The 15,973-nt window shown below is 31.8% G+C and overlaps 1 protein-coding gene across 1 annotated transcript; it reads left to right on the forward strand.

The window, feature by feature from the left end:
- Window positions 1-8,401: 8,401 nt before the first annotated feature.
- LOC149227397 (uncharacterized) lies at window positions 8,402-15,529 on the forward strand. The gene is made up of 6 exons (XM_089380487.1): window positions 8,402-8,736; window positions 8,876-9,169; window positions 9,254-9,518; window positions 9,977-10,150; window positions 10,327-10,433; window positions 14,894-15,529. Exons 1-6 carry the CDS (start codon window positions 8,402-8,404, stop codon window positions 15,456-15,458), a joined length of 1,740 nt encoding a protein of 579 aa, XP_089236613.1. The 3' UTR covers window positions 15,459-15,529.
- The last annotated feature ends 444 nt before the right edge of the window (window positions 15,530-15,973 follow it).

The following is a 15,973-nucleotide window of genomic DNA, read 5'->3' on the forward strand; positions in this document are numbered from 1 at the left end:
ATGCGTTCTCTCCCTCAAAAGGACTTCCACCGAACCCTTAGAAGTATTATATCTCCACAACACTAGGTTAATTGGAATAAAAACACAGGAGTGTATAGGAAAACTGCCTAGGGAGTGTTTATACAGTAGTGAGTTCATCCCAGCTGAATTGGAATAAACACACGGGAGTGTACATTTGTACAGTAGTGAGTTCATTTTTCTTCTGGTTGTAGTTGAATGTAAGTTGAATTTAATTTACATGTAGATTTTGAATATGTTTTACAATTTGATGAATAAGAGCGAAGTTAATTGTTTGATTTCCCTCTATCCCTAAAATTCTAAAATATTCTCTAAATCTACCATCAAATTAGAGTAATCACTAACACTATAATAAAATAATCACTAATACTATAATATTGTAAACAGTATCCGCAACATGATCCATCCTATCACCCTGCCTCTTTTGCAATGCTAATATGTCTTCCGTCCTTGCAAATATACTTAGGCAAATGTAAAACAGATTAACTGATTCAATAATGCAGAAAGTGGAAGCTTGAATGAAGCATATACATCGTCATCAAAGTCATCGACTTGGTAGTGTACCATTTAAAATTCAGGTTGCCTTAGGCTGAAAATATGGTCCGGCATTTAAAGTGTGAGTAAAATAGATCAGTCAAACTCAAGGAATCACCGATTTTACGGAAATCCAACTACCTCGTGCTTCACTGATCAATCCAAGTATCTGGTGTTTCATTAATCATTGCAGGTTAAAGTCAGCCGAAGCTTGGTGCTTTCACTATTTGTTCCAATATACCTTTATGAAACTCCATGTCAAATCTAGGTGCGAGGTTTGGAGTTTGTACCTAAACATGATAAGGAAAGCGTTTGTCATGATGTTATTCATGTGAAAGAATTAGGTTTTTATGTTATTATTCTTTCAGAATTTGGAATAGCTTTGCTCATGTTTTCAATGGTTTCTTATCATGGTTTTAATGGTTTCTCATGTGGTGATAATGATAATTAGGTTTAAATGGTAGACAAATACAAAGTGATTTTTTGAATATCAAGATTTTTTTTGTTTTTTTTTTCTTTCTTATATAGGGGTGTTTCACTTCATTGACTTTGATATTCACAAATCACCTTTGTATTACATTTTAATGAATGTTTTTAATTTTTCTAAAGAAAAGATAAACATTGGCATTTGTACTAAGATTTTATACAACCTACCTTCATTGCACATGTTTTGATCTAGGAGAGATGTTTTATTTCAAACTTCATTATTACTTGGACTTGGGTCTCCAATGTAGGGAAGGAGCCATCCAATCCTTAAGGTGCACAAGACTCTAGTTACCTTGCAATGTGAGGGTCCTTCTAACTTACCTTAGAGTTTTCTCCCACCACTGTTGCATTGAGATCTATCACCATATTCCTTTGTATCATTGCATTTGTCATATTTGTTCTTTAGCCCCTCATACTAAGGACCATTTTGTATTAAAAAACACACCTTACTACAAGATTAGAGGATGGTTGTTTTATCTATTTAAAGTCACCACTTTGTTCTCTCAAGATGCTCATGGCTTATGAGGACTATTGATACTTATCCCTTTTCTTCCAAGAGATGTTTGACCTTCACCAATGGTTACGTTGATGGTTTACCAAAAGACCAACAAGTAACAAGTTGATTACCTCTTATTTCTAGTCATCTAAAACTAAGAGGAAGAGGTCCCATGACTAGCATCCATGTTCACATGATATATCTATGATGCATTGTAGATGCAACGAGTAAAGTGACCTCATGCCTATCACACATTTCTTTGAGATCTTGAATGTTAGAAGTACTTATCTAGAGTAACAAGTCTTGGTCACCTCTTCCTTCTTGAACTCCTTCATTGTTCTCCATCTAATTGAGTTGTTGTTTTCCAATAATCTTTTCTCTCTTTTTTTTTTAAATATCCATGCGATGTTCTTTTTATTGTTATATATTGTATTTTTTACATTGTCATAAGCTAATTTTGATTCTAAGTGAACATTATAAATATAAATATAAATATATATATATATATATATATTAAATTTAAATAAATATTACATTAAGCTAAACATCATTCCAAACCATAATTGATTTTGTATTCAAAAGATGAACTAAATTTAAACCATAAATTGAATAAAATCTAAATTCCATCAATAACATTAACACACTTAAAATCCAACAATACGTCAGCATCCTTACTCTTATGTGGCCACTATAGGATGGGGATAAATCTTATCCTCAATGAGTGCTAGTTGAGACGTAGTTTTATGTGGTTACTCCATTTCCAACTACACCTTCCATAATTAGGTATGTTAAAAGTGCAAAACAATCACATTGTTTTGAATTGGGTACAAAAATGGGTATTGCAGGGATTATGTTTGAATGATAGATTATAACATTGAATGAAATAGTTGGATTAATGATAGAGTAGGAGAGTAGCAATGGGAGAACATTGGGACTAAAATGACTTGATGCAAGAATTGAATTGTTTTATAGTTAAGAAAAACCTATGCTAAGAGAATTGAGGATGTGTTGAAAGAAAATTGGTTTTCAATCTTGTTTACATGAGACACCACATTGTATAAGTTTTTTTTTTTTTATAGAGATGATGTTTCTATAGTTGAGACAACAACAATGTTCATGATGTTTCTATAGTCAAGACGCTGAGACAAAGAAGATTGAGATGGAAAGTGAGACAAAAATGCAGTAGCTAATTGTTTTGCAATGATGACTTACATGTGAATTTTTAATTTGTTTTGGTTACTTATTAGACCAAAAGACTTCATACTTAATTTGTGCAAGTTATCCTTACCGGTAAAATTATATGAAAAATACTATTCAAAAAATAGTTTTACTAAGTCAAATAAGAAACTCTTTTTTTTTAAGTATTAGTGTTTAGTGCTCCAATTATCATTATGATATATTTATAACTAACATCTTTGATTGCATATTGGCTTTGTGAGAAATAGTATTTACTTGCAACAATACTGGAAAACCACATGAGTCGTGCATGTGAAATGGTATATACTTACAAAAATACTCATGGTTGGAAAACCACATGAGTAATTGGTATTATAAATATATATGTTGTTGTGTTTAGAAATGTGTGTGAAATGGTATGTACTTGCAAAAATACTCATGGTTGGAAAACCACATGAGTAAATGGTATTATAAATATATATGTTGATATGTTTATAAATAAGAGATCCACTGTATGTGTGTGTGAAATGGTATGTACTTGCAACCATGGTTGGAAAGCCACGAGTCATTGATATTATAAATATATGTGTTGATATGTTTAGAAATAAGAGATACCGTGTGTCTGTGAAATGATATGTACTTGCAACAATACTCATGGTTGGAAAATTACATGAGTCATTGGTATTATAAATATATATGTTGATATGTTTACAAATAAAAGATATTGTGCATGTAATGGTATGTACTTGCAATAATACTCATGGTTGGAAAACCACATGAGTCATTGGTATTATAAATATGTATGTTGATATGTTTAGAAATAATAGATATTGTGTGTGTTACCAATGTTGTATTTTCCTTTTTTATGTGATGCAAGAAATTTATATCCTATTAATATTATAGCTAGATATATGTCGGTTCTATACTTTGTTGGTTTTAACATTATGTGTAAACCCATGTTATATATAGTGTTATTATTGCACTTGTTTTTCTTTGTTTTCCATGGTGGCCATGTTGTTGTTATAGAGAGATACATGTTAGGAAGTTTTGCTTTTCACTTGAAAATCAACAAATAATTTTATTTTTATGTTATACACATAACATAAGATTTTTTCTTTTCACCACACTTAATTCTCAAAAATGAGGAAAACTGAGATGTAAAGTCTAATCACTGATTCAAATGCACTTTTCACAATGAGGACTAGAACAAAAATTCATTCAAGCTATCAATGATCAAATGAAACAAGCCTGCAAGAGACCTAATGATAACAACAAAGAAAAATCGAAACCAATTCTTACCAAAGGAAATCAAACGCAACTTCAAACCAAATGGAGGCTTCAAAGAGACCAAAAGACACTCAAGACTTAGGGAAGGTCAGCTGGAAGTAGGTTGATCAAATCAACACTTAGCAAACAAGGAAAATTTTGTGCGAAAATAGGGGTCAATGCAGGTGCAGAAGAGGCACTAGTGCTCTACAACACAGTCACAAAGAGGGCTCAGGTGGGGTGCAATGCAGGCACAAGGAAGGCCCAGGTGAGGTGCAATGCTCATTGGTCCTGGGAAAGAGGGTCCTGACACAAAAAATTCAAACAAGACTCAATACAATCACTTCCTAGGTTTGTTCTTGGCTGGTTAAAGCAACAAAGGTATATGATAGAGGTAGATCAAACAAAATGGACAAAGAAAACACAAAGGGAATACACTGTTCTCCATTATGGTTGCCAATTTGTTATGCGGGATTTATAACTGCAGACAGAAATATCTCCCCTAGGTTTGGTGGCTAACCTAGAAAAATAGAATGACAAAGGACCCAATTTTTTCCTTAAAGTAAGTAGATGAGGGGAAGGAAGCTACTTGGAATCTCTCGTACATTTCACTCCTTATTTGGCTTGAATGCTCCAATCCTAGCTTCAACTGTCAAAATTAGAACTTGCACAACTAGATAACACAAGCCAAGAAGCTATGAGATCTATGTAGCATCATATATCTCCTTTATTCAACAGATTGAAATGGTACTGGAATATATGAAATAACGAAATCACTTATAGGAAAACAAAAGAACTCTTTGTATTGATATAATTGGAGTGATCTACAAACATAAATAGGTGTCAAATTGTAGAAGATCTCCTCCAAGTTGTTGACTTGTACTTCCTTTATCACAAAGTTTACCTCCAATCACCCTAAATGAGTGAAAGAATGATTCTCACAACAACATAAAAGTAGAATCACTCTCTAAAATCCAACCTCTTGCATATGGAAGGCTATAAATATATAGAGGAGTGGGGTAACTCGCGTGTTTTTATCCTTTTACCAATTATGGGATTAAGATCCACTCTTGATGGGGGGATGAGATCTAAGGATAAGGGATGGAAACTCCAAGGTAGAATAGGATATGATTCAAGTGTTTTATCTGAGGTGATCTTGGAAGCTTCTAGAAATGGAGGCTTTGAGATTCTCTCTCTTTTTCCCGAATTTCTAGAACCAATGTAGGTGTAAGGATAACAACCTGTAAGTGATCAATGCAAGCCACAATGGAGAAACTTGTAGGTGAACACTATCCAGTAAGAGGCCAAGGTGCGTTGGTCCTAAAACTGGCTCAGATGATGCAATTTAGGGCAAAAACTATGGGGAATGAGAGAGTCATGCATAGGGATTTGTGCAATGATGATGTAAAGGGGGAATATGTTGTGAATGATCCCATTAGGAGGCTGATTGATCATATGAGACAAAATAAGCTATAACATGATAACAAGTACTTGACTAGGGGAGTTGGTACTGTCGGCTTTGAGAGGGAGTCTGGTAGCTCTCTCCATCTTAAGGATGTCCTCTATGTTCCAAGACTTAGGAAGAATCTTGTTTCTATTTCTACCCCAGAGGACAAGGTTTATGATGTCATTTTAAATAGAGGTATGGCCTACCTCAATCACTTAGCATCTGGAGCAGTGAAGCAAATTGGTGTGAGGATGAAGAATCTCTATAGGTTGCAGATTGAGAAATTCACAACCTTGAGTAGCAAGGCGGGAAGTGTGCAAAGCAGAGACGTGGGAGAACTTTAGCATAGACGTAAGGGGAATTTGCATCATGGGGCGCTGAAGATCCTTTAGCAGATAGCCATAGGACTACCACAAGGTGTCTTTGACCAATATGATGTGTGTAAGGGGTGCACAGTTGGAAAGTATGCCCAATCATATTTTCAGGGTTGAGACATCAAAGGCAAAGGGATTTTGGAGTCAGTACATTCAGACGTAAGTGGGCCCGTCTCTTCTCCATCTCTCATGAGACGCAGGTATTATGTCACTTTCATAGATGATTATTCTCATAAAACATGGATCTTATTTATGAAGAAGAAGGAGGAGGTCGTCTCCAAGTTCATGGAGTTTAAGGCTTGGGTAGAAAACTAGACCAGGAAGAAGATGAAAGCATTGAGGAGTGAAAATGGTAGGAAATATAAAAGAATTACAAAATAAAGTTTTCCCAAACTACCACGTGTGTGGAAGTCAATCCCCGCTATAATTCTCAAAGAAAAACAACTTTCTCATTCACACCACTTCGAAGCTTAGAAAATTTCAAGCGAAAGAAAAAATATATCCATATGTAGTGTTTTAATGATCCAATAATTTCGATCTTTTTATTTATAACTATAAATGTATGTCCACACTAGGAGACCAAACAAGGGTCACAAATTCGAACAAGTTGAGTAGAGTTTATGATCAAACAAAATTCAAAGCCATCTAAGAAAAATGAACTACATTGTACCTATCCATGGAAAAATTATTCCTATGAAGGCCAACGCCCAAAGAACCTTGATCAAAATTAGGAGCTCAACTAGCTAGTCGCACAATGCAAGAGTGGCAACCGAGAAGAACTGTCACAAAGTACAGCTTACAACAAAAATCAATAGGTGGGTGAAAAAAAAACTGCAAACTGGATTGAGGTTAATTACATGGACTACGATGATAAAAAATCTAGAAAATATTATATAGAAAAATTCAAGGATATTTTATATAACATCCCCAAAAGAAAAAAAGTTTCAGGGAATTGCACTAGGTTCAACAATAAAGGACAAAAGGTCCTTTATTCAATTCCCAAAACCTTCATCGGGGATCAACTTATGGAAAATTTACAGATCACAAGGGTGATTACGCGCAAGAATCAAACCCCACTATTGTCCTTCAAATGAACAAAACATATAAACTAAAAACAATAGACAATGGTGTGACTAACGCGAAGCTAGATTAACACAACTATGGATAGCAGTGAAGTGACCACGATTGATCCGACATGGATGGTTTCAAGATTTTTAGTTCCTTTGTTGTCGGTAATAACCCTTGAGTGTACTTCATTACCCAACTAATTTAACCACAAAAAGTTTTGCATACTTTGACCATGAATTGATTCATCACTGACTGACTCCTCTTTTCGCTAGTGTTAGGACTCAATATAGCATCCCTCATTGTCTGCTAACCATTGAAGGTCACAAAGATGAATCCACGGGAATGTTGGTTTTCCAGTCACTACTAATCTGCAGAAATCAAAAACCATGTTTTACCCTTTAGAAATGAGCAAAATCCACCTACAAAACCATTAAAACTCCAAAAAGAAACACTAAATATTGTAAATAGAATATAACAGAGACTTATCCAACCATCAAAAGAAAAATCATAGCTTTACCTTGGAATCCCCAACTTCACCATAGGGATTGAAAGTCTCTTGCAGACTTCTATCATACAAGCCCTCCAACGAAGCATTAGAACTAAACATATGTTGATTCCATCTCTTCAAATCAAAAGTAAAGAAAACTTGTCAGGAAAAGAGAGCGCAAGAACCCACTAACATGCAACCGAAACCATAATTGAACCAAAAATGAACTAAAAGAAAGAGAACCATGGATAAACCGCCCTCCAAGATAACCTAGCATCTCATTGCTTTGCATGTATGCAGTGGAGACTACATCACTTTGTAGGTAATCACCCTTCCATGCCACTGGGTATGTGGCACTTTATATGCTTTTGGGACGCACCTCCAATTGGCTCAACTTCAACCACATCAATGTCACAGTCTCGACATCAAGGAAATTAATGCTATTAACTGAATAACCATAAATTGAGATCACTTCGCTTTCATTACAACATGTACCTATTGTAGGTGCTACTATTATCATCCCACCGTCCCATATAAGACTCAAAAATCAAAGCATGATGTATTGTAAGTGCTACTATTATCATCCCACCGTCCCATATAAGACTCAAAGATCAAAGTAGGGTGTCCAACAAGTGGAATAAATCATTTTAAAAAAAAAATCATAAAACAAGAAAATATAATTCTAATATTAAACTTTGGATATCAAAATATTACGAAGTGGAATAAATCATTTTAAAAAAAAAATCATAAAACAAGAAAATATAATTCTAATATTAAACTTTGGATATCAAAATATTACGCATTAGGTATGGAAAGTTTAATTCATTTCGAATGATAGATAAATATAACATGGACATACTAAAAAAATCTACCCAAATATATATATAAATATATATTTTGTATGTAATAAGATTTGGATCAAAATTCCATCTCGATAAAAACTCTTAACTGCACAAATCTGGTAAGAATCAAATCATTGAACTCTCCATGTGTGACTGTATTTTTCTTCAGAAATAACAGCTTCGTGCATAAGATTCCAAGTCCTCAACATGCCTTTAGGTGCACTCAACGCGTGTTATATTCTATTCGCGCGTGAGGTATTAACCTTGCAAAGGCAAATTTTGAAACCGTCTGGCGCCTGCAAAAACATACCTGAAATGGAAGCCGATGCACCCACACACGTAATTGGGCGGCGTTGTGCCTCCAAATATGCAGAGAAATATTGTCCTCGAGGAACGGAAGAAGCTGGAGAGACGAAATTTTCTGTTTTTGGGCATTTCCCACCTGTATTTCCAACAAATATTCTTTCCATCACTGCAACAAAAAACTTGCGGAGCAAGTTTGAATCAGTCCGCCATAATTGCCTCACGACCGCCCTTTTTTTGTAATTTTCTTGACTTTGTACCCACAAGCTGCCTCACCCGTTACTTAATTCAATGGAGGTGGCTTTCATTTTCATGTTCAAAGAGTTATATAGCGTGAAAAGCCTCCTGCTGCTGTAAGAATTTATTGTTTATTCACAGACATCTCTTCAATATTGACCAGGTCACAGAAAAAGCCAGACTTGCTTATCGCATTACAGAAACATTCCTGTTGGGATCTGGTCCTCTACCACAATTGGCCAGGGTTCGATTCTCAGCATATCCCAAGACTGATCCTAGTCCGCGCAAGAATTGGGGTGAGAAGTTTCCAGAAGCAACAAATTGCAAATTGCAAAAACTGCAGGTTGTAAATATATTTGATCATTTGCTCGCATGGGGAACTTTTATGAGGAACATGAAATCCCGAGCTCCAAGCGTGGCAAGTTTATGGTCCAGGTAGATTTCTAGTACTTGGCTAAGAATTTATTCCATTTATGGAGTTTTATTTAATACCCATTTCATTTTATTTAACTCACTCAGTGCAACGAATGAGAATAGCCCGCTTGGGTTGAAGCTGAGAAAGAGCCCTTCCTTGCTAGATCTTGCTCAGCTGAGCTTATCATGTCTGAAAAACCAGGAAAATTTGGGATATGTGCATACAGTGAGATCCATCCAGGAAGCAGGGGAAGCAGGGGAAGCAGGGGAAATAGAAAACCAGAGGTGTGCAGTGGTTCACACAAATTTTCTTGATAAAAAGAAGGCAACTAACTTCTCTGCCTCAATTCTAGGAATTGGCTCATGGAAGGTAAACGTTGTATACTTTAAAGAGTTGTGAAATGTTAGGGTGTTTTCAGTAAACTCGACTAGTTCCAGTAATTTTGCAGTTTTAGAGCCTTTTATGAAATTTCATGTTTATGAAAAATCATGGTTTTGCTCATAGTATTGTATGGAATATAGTTTGTGCCACTGTATAGTTTGTCAGGTTTGTGGGATCCCAGAAGACATCCTAACACTTCTTTCTGTTTAATGATCCTAACATGAAATTTATAGAGAACTTATCATTAGAATAGATCCATGTTAAACTAGGGAGCTAAAATATTTTAAGCAGCAAATCTTTTGATCCTTAATGGGTTTGGGTTTATGACTGATCTATGTTAGATCAAGGCCACTGTAACAACATCTAACTTCTATGGATGCCATTATTAGTTTTTTCTGGTCACTTATCATTCATTCAAAAAGGTTTTTGTTTGTTTGTTTTGACAGTGTGTTTCCAGATATGAAGGTGATTTGGTAGTAAAATGTTACTTTGTTAAGCGGAAGCTTGTCTGGGAGGTGTTGGAAAGTGGACTGAAGAGCAAAATAGAAGCACAGTGGTCAGATATTACTGGTCTGAATGCAACATGCCCTGAAAATAAGCCAGCTACATTGGTTATTGAGGTATGGAACAAGAACGTTGATTCAATTGTAGGTGGGAACACTAAAAATTAAGATAATTATTTCAAAGTAAGGTTTTTTCCGTTTGTCATATTGTCTAGGTTATCCAGGCCTCCTGTGGATTCAGTTGTAAGTTGGAACACTAAAAATTAAGATTTTCCATTTGTTATATTGTCCAGTTATCTAGGCCTCCTGTGTTCTTCAAGGAGTCCAATCCCCTGCCAAGGAAGCACACGCTATGGCAGGCTACTTCTGATTTCACAGGCGGTCAAGCAAGTATCTACAGGTCAGAACAATTGCCTCTGCTATTTCCTGAACTTACAGAAAAGATTAGCTATTAACTCATATTTTAATCTAGAAGGTCAAGTATCAAGGTTCCAAAAGGTTAGAAGATATGAAGCAGCTGAAAGCTCTTTCACATCTCCAATGAACATATAATCTTTGGCAACCTTGGGCTCTTTTTTGCTTCTGTAATGAATAACAAACGGTTAGCATAGACTTGGGTTTATATATATATATTTTATATTGATTCTCTGGTAATATAAAAGTTATTTTGAGAATAATTTAGGTCAAAATATATTTATTTTCTCGTAATATCAAAGTTATTTTGAAAAACTTAATTCAGGTCCGTGAACATGATTGTACTCTTTATTTTTTTCAAACAATTGATAATTAACAAATATTCAAGCTAACTTTATTTTAACAACCTATTGTTTTCTACACAGTGTAAACCTTTATTGGTTTTTGTGTTGGTTAATTCATTTTCTTTTGGACAGTTTTCAGGATGTATCCTAGTTGGTTTTTATTTTCAATTTTTTTTCTAAAAAATTTGATAAGGGAAATTAAACATCACAATCTTCATATAAATGAGGATATCATAGAGGAAAAAAAAATATGATACAAATATATCAAAATACAAAATACAAATACAAATATATTAAAAAAGAAATACAATTCTCAGATAAATGAGTACATAAAAAAATACAATATAAATATATCAAAATATAAAATGCAAATACAAATATATCAAAAAGAAAAAAATGGAACTCTCTTATAAATGAGTACATCAAAAAGAAAAAAATACATTATAAATATATCAAAATACAAAATAAAAATACAAATATATCAAAAAAAAATAGAAATACAATTCTCATATAAATGAGTACATCAGAGAGAAAAAATACAATCCTTTACATTAAAAAAATATAACCAATTACATCTTACAACTAATGTGATTCTCTTATAATTAATTAATATATCTATATCTATATATAGATATAACCAATTACATCTTACTACTTACAACTAATATGATTATCTTTATATATATATATATATATATAAAACCAATTACATCTTACAACTAATAACTAATGTGATTGTCTCTTATATATATATATACACACAAGTTTTTCTTTTTATGATTAATTTTTCATTTTTATGATTTTTTTTTTTTTTTTATCAAATATAGTTACATATATCTTTTGATTTTTCTTTTAATAAAAAATAAAAGAGAAAAAAAATAGAATCTCATTAAAAGAGAAAAAGAAAAAAAATAGATTCAGTTACAAAGAAAAAATATAACCAATTACATCCCATCAATGTGATTATCCTAATTTATTATTGAATACATACATAAATTTGCTTAATTTTCCAAAAGAATATAACCAATTACATTGGTTGTACTTTTATGCTTAAATTTTCAAAAAATATAACCAATTACATCTTACCAACAATGTGATTGTCCTAATCTATTATTAAACATGTACATAAACGTGCTCTTATGCTTAATTTTATTTTATTTTATTTTTTAAATTTTTATATATATATAAAATTTGTTGTTTAATTTTTCCTTTTTATAAAATTTGAATTTAAAATTAGCAAAAATCAAACTAATTACAAATTTTCATATAAATTAATTAATTACATCTCACATTTATACATAATATTTTTATAATATTTTTATGTACTAGTATAGATTTATCTTAACCAAAAATTTAGCAAAAACCTAGAGAGATCAAATTGTTCTATTTTATTAAGCATATATATTTATACATAATATTTTAACATTTTTTTAGTTGTTTTATTTAATTAAATATATACATTTATACAAAATATTTTTATGCACTAGTATAGATTTATCTTAACCAAAAATCTAGCAAAAACCCAAAGAGATCAAATTGTTATATTTTATTAAACATATACATTTATACATAATATTTTTACAACATTTTTATGCACTTGTATAGATCCATCTTAACCAAGAATCTAGCAAAAACCCAAAAATGATCAAATCTCTTAATGTGAAAACTTTTTTTAGAGCACAAAATTTGACACTGAGAGTAAGATTATTGATGTTTTACTGTATGTTTAATTAAACAAAACCAGAAATATTTTATTTATGGTTGATAGCTAGTGAATTTTTTTTACCACTTCTCCTTAGTATGGCTATTGAGAGAGATTATTTATGTTTTATAACAATTTTAATTAAACCAAACACGCATATTTATTTTTTATTATATTTGACTTTTTTTTTTTTAAATAATTTATATTTTATTTTAAATTTATACATAATATTTTTGTAACATTTTTATGCACTAGTATAGATCTATCCTAATAAAAAATCTAGCAAAAACCCAAAGGGATCAAATCTCTTAAGGTGAAAACTTTTTTTTATAGTGCAAAATTTGGCACTAAGAGTAAGACTATTGATGTTTTATTGTATGTTTAATTAAACAAAACCAGAAATATTTTATTTATGGTTGATAGCTAGTGAAATTTTTTTATCACTTCTCCTTAGTATACCTATTGATAAATTATTTATGTTTTATAATAATTTTAATTAAACAAACCAAACATTTATATTAATTTTTTAATTATATTTGATTTTTTTATAAATAATTTTTATTTTATTTTAAAAGAAACACGTGTCAACTTTAAATTAAACAGAGACATACTTACACATTTCTCTTATACTTCTTTTATACTGGATTATCACATGCTACCACTAAACTCTTTAAATAAAGTGTCTCAGGAAAAAAAGAAATCGAATTTATTAATTGGGTTGATCCTGACAAGACTTTATTAATTGACTTTCTAAAACAAGTTGGTTAGTAAACCTAAAATAAATAAATAAAAATAAAACCTGCAGGGCAGTAAACCTACCAAAATCACAAGGTTTTCAAAATTTAAATAAAGAGATGAATACAGAAATTGACCTTCATAACTTGTTGATTGGGACTTTACTAAATTGACCTCACAGCACCTTATTGAATTGATAACTGGTTGATTTGGACTTTACTAAGTTGACCTCACAGTAACTTATTGAATTGACCTTTCAGAACCAAGTTGGCAGGCATAGTTATATAAAATAAGAATCACAAATCATGTTAGTACAACTACCAGAAATATTTGAAAGAAAAAGAGGCTTTACCTGCTTGTCAATTGGTAGTACTTTAACCTCATAAGCACGCTTGTCAAAAAACATTCTGGACGATAGGCAGAATTTCCGTATTCAACTATAGTAATAGAAAGTCATTTCAATGCACAAAATATATTTATATAAATATTTTCATGACGAAATGTATTAAAATGGAAGAACAAGTTTATATAAATATTTTAATGATGAATAAATTAAAATGCAAGATAATATGGGTAAGGAGTATGGTACGAAAGGAAAAATATCTTTAATTTTAAAAAATAATTATTTCAATACATTGTAAGATAAAGTATATAAATATTTGTTATAAAAATATTTATAATGCATTAGCAGAAAAAGTATATAAATATTTTCATAAAAATATTTATAATAAAATGAATAAGAATGAAATAGAATATCTCTAAATTTATATATATAATATCAAAATGTATGGATACTATGATTTTTTTGTTTCAATCAATTTTAATTTTGTATTTAATTAATATTTTTATAATAAATTTATCACTTGCAAATAAGTTAAAGATTGTTAGATATTTTTGAAAGATTTGTTTCAATCAATTTTAATTTTGTATTTAATTAATATTTTTATAATAAATTTATCACTTGCAAATAAGTTAAAGATTGTTAGATATTTTTGAAAGAACACTGTGTAATGGAAGAAAATTGATTAACAGTGTTTTATGATAGAAGGAATAACCATTATACAGTTTTCTTTTATCACACAGAAGATCCATTACACAGTTCTTTTTGGAAAACATTTCAGAAGGATCAGCTTTGTAGTCTTTGATGATGGATGGAGTTACAGATGGAGTAACCATCCGAAATGTTGGATGAATCGAAAATCTATTACAAATATATTTTTATAAATATCTAACAATATAAATAATTGTGAAAATCTCCAATCACTTATAAGTGAAATATTCTTATAAAAATATTTACTATAATTAGAAAAAAAAATTAGTTCATTAATGTAAAATTTACACTCATTAAAAATTTCTTAAAATTGAAAATAAAAACTGATAATAACTATCCAATACACTCTCAACCTCAACCTCAACCTCAACCTCAACCTCAAATTCAACCTCAACCTACTGACGAAAAAAACAAAAAAAAATTCATAAAATTGAGAGTGAAAGCTTATAATAACTATGACATACACTCACTACCTAACCTCAACCTCAACCTCAACCTGCTTGATGAAAAAAAAACAATTATAATAAATGAATGAATATTTTAAAGATTTTATGGTGTATGAAAACTTATGGGTACTATGATCTGAATGATATATTTGTTGTTTTGGATGATAGGAGACATTTCTTGCAATTTCCAGAAGGGGTGCTGGACAAGAATTACGAGTCTCTGATCCAATCTGATGCTCGGCTAAACATGCTAAGTAAGAGAGATTTAGAAAGCACGGACTGTCCATTCTTCGACTTCAGATTTGCACCTTTCACCCATCATCAGATCTCTTGCTGGCCAGGGGAAGACAATTTATCTCATCTGTTGGCACAATCACAGTCTCTGTATTTGAACAGTCATTGTTACCTGCCAGCCCTGGCAAGTTTACCAGAGACACAGAAAATTGCAATGGCTGCTCCAATGTCAGCGATGATCCCTGATTATAACCAGTTACATCTAGAAGATCGGGAGAGGCTCTCTGCTGCAGACACTTCAGATTCTGCAGGCCAAGAAGAGATTTCAAGGTCGTCAAACAAGAGGACGCTAGATGAAATTGCACAATATTTACTTGCTGATACTCTCCCTCCATATTATGAGCACTCAATCGTTGACAGACTTACCTCCACCATGCGTTCTCTCCCTCAAAAGGACTTCCATCGAACCCTTAGAAGTATTATATCTCCACAACACTAGGTTAATTGGAATAAACACACAGGAGTGTATAGGAAAACTGCCTAGGGAGTGTTTGTATAGTAGTCAGTTCATCCTAGGTTAATTGGAATAAACACATGGGAGTGTATAGGAAAATTGACTAGGGAGTGTACATTTGTACAGTAGTGAGTTCATTTTTTTTCTTGTTGTAGTTGGATGTAAGTTGAATTTAATTCACTTGTAGATTTTGAAAATATTTTACAATTTGATCAATAAGAACGAAATTAATTATTTGATTTCTCTCTCTTTCTAATTTTAAAACATTTTTAAAATCTACCATCAAATTAGAGTAATCAGAAATACTATAATAAAATAATCACAAACGCTATAATATAATAATCACAAACGCTATAATATTATAAATAGTATGCATGATCCATCCTACCACCCTGCCTCTTTTGCAATGCTAATATGTCTTCCGTCTTTGCAAATATACTTGGGCAAATGTGAAACAGATCAACTGGTTCAATAATGCAGAAAGTGGAAGCTTGAATGAA

Source organism: Pinus tabuliformis, chromosome J (assembly GCF_031772625.1).
Source record: "Pinus tabuliformis cultivar Carrire ecotype Pingquan chromosome J, CPIR1, whole genome shotgun sequence".
Lineage (NCBI taxonomy): Eukaryota > Viridiplantae > Streptophyta > Pinopsida > Pinales > Pinaceae > Pinus > Pinus tabuliformis.

Bases quoted from the DNA above. Each gene is read 5' to 3' on its own strand.
- LOC149227397 (XM_089380487.1), top strand. From the start codon at position 8,402: ATGCCTTTAGGTGCACTCAACGCGTGTTATATTCTATTCGCGCGTGAG. The intron at 9,519-9,976 runs GTAAACGTTGTA...TTGTTTTGACAG, and splicing joins TAGGAATTGGCTCATGGAAG to TGTGTTTCCAGATATGAAGG. The intron at 10,151-10,326 runs GTATGGAACAAG...TATATTGTCCAG, and splicing joins CAGCTACATTGGTTATTGAG to TTATCTAGGCCTCCTGTGTT.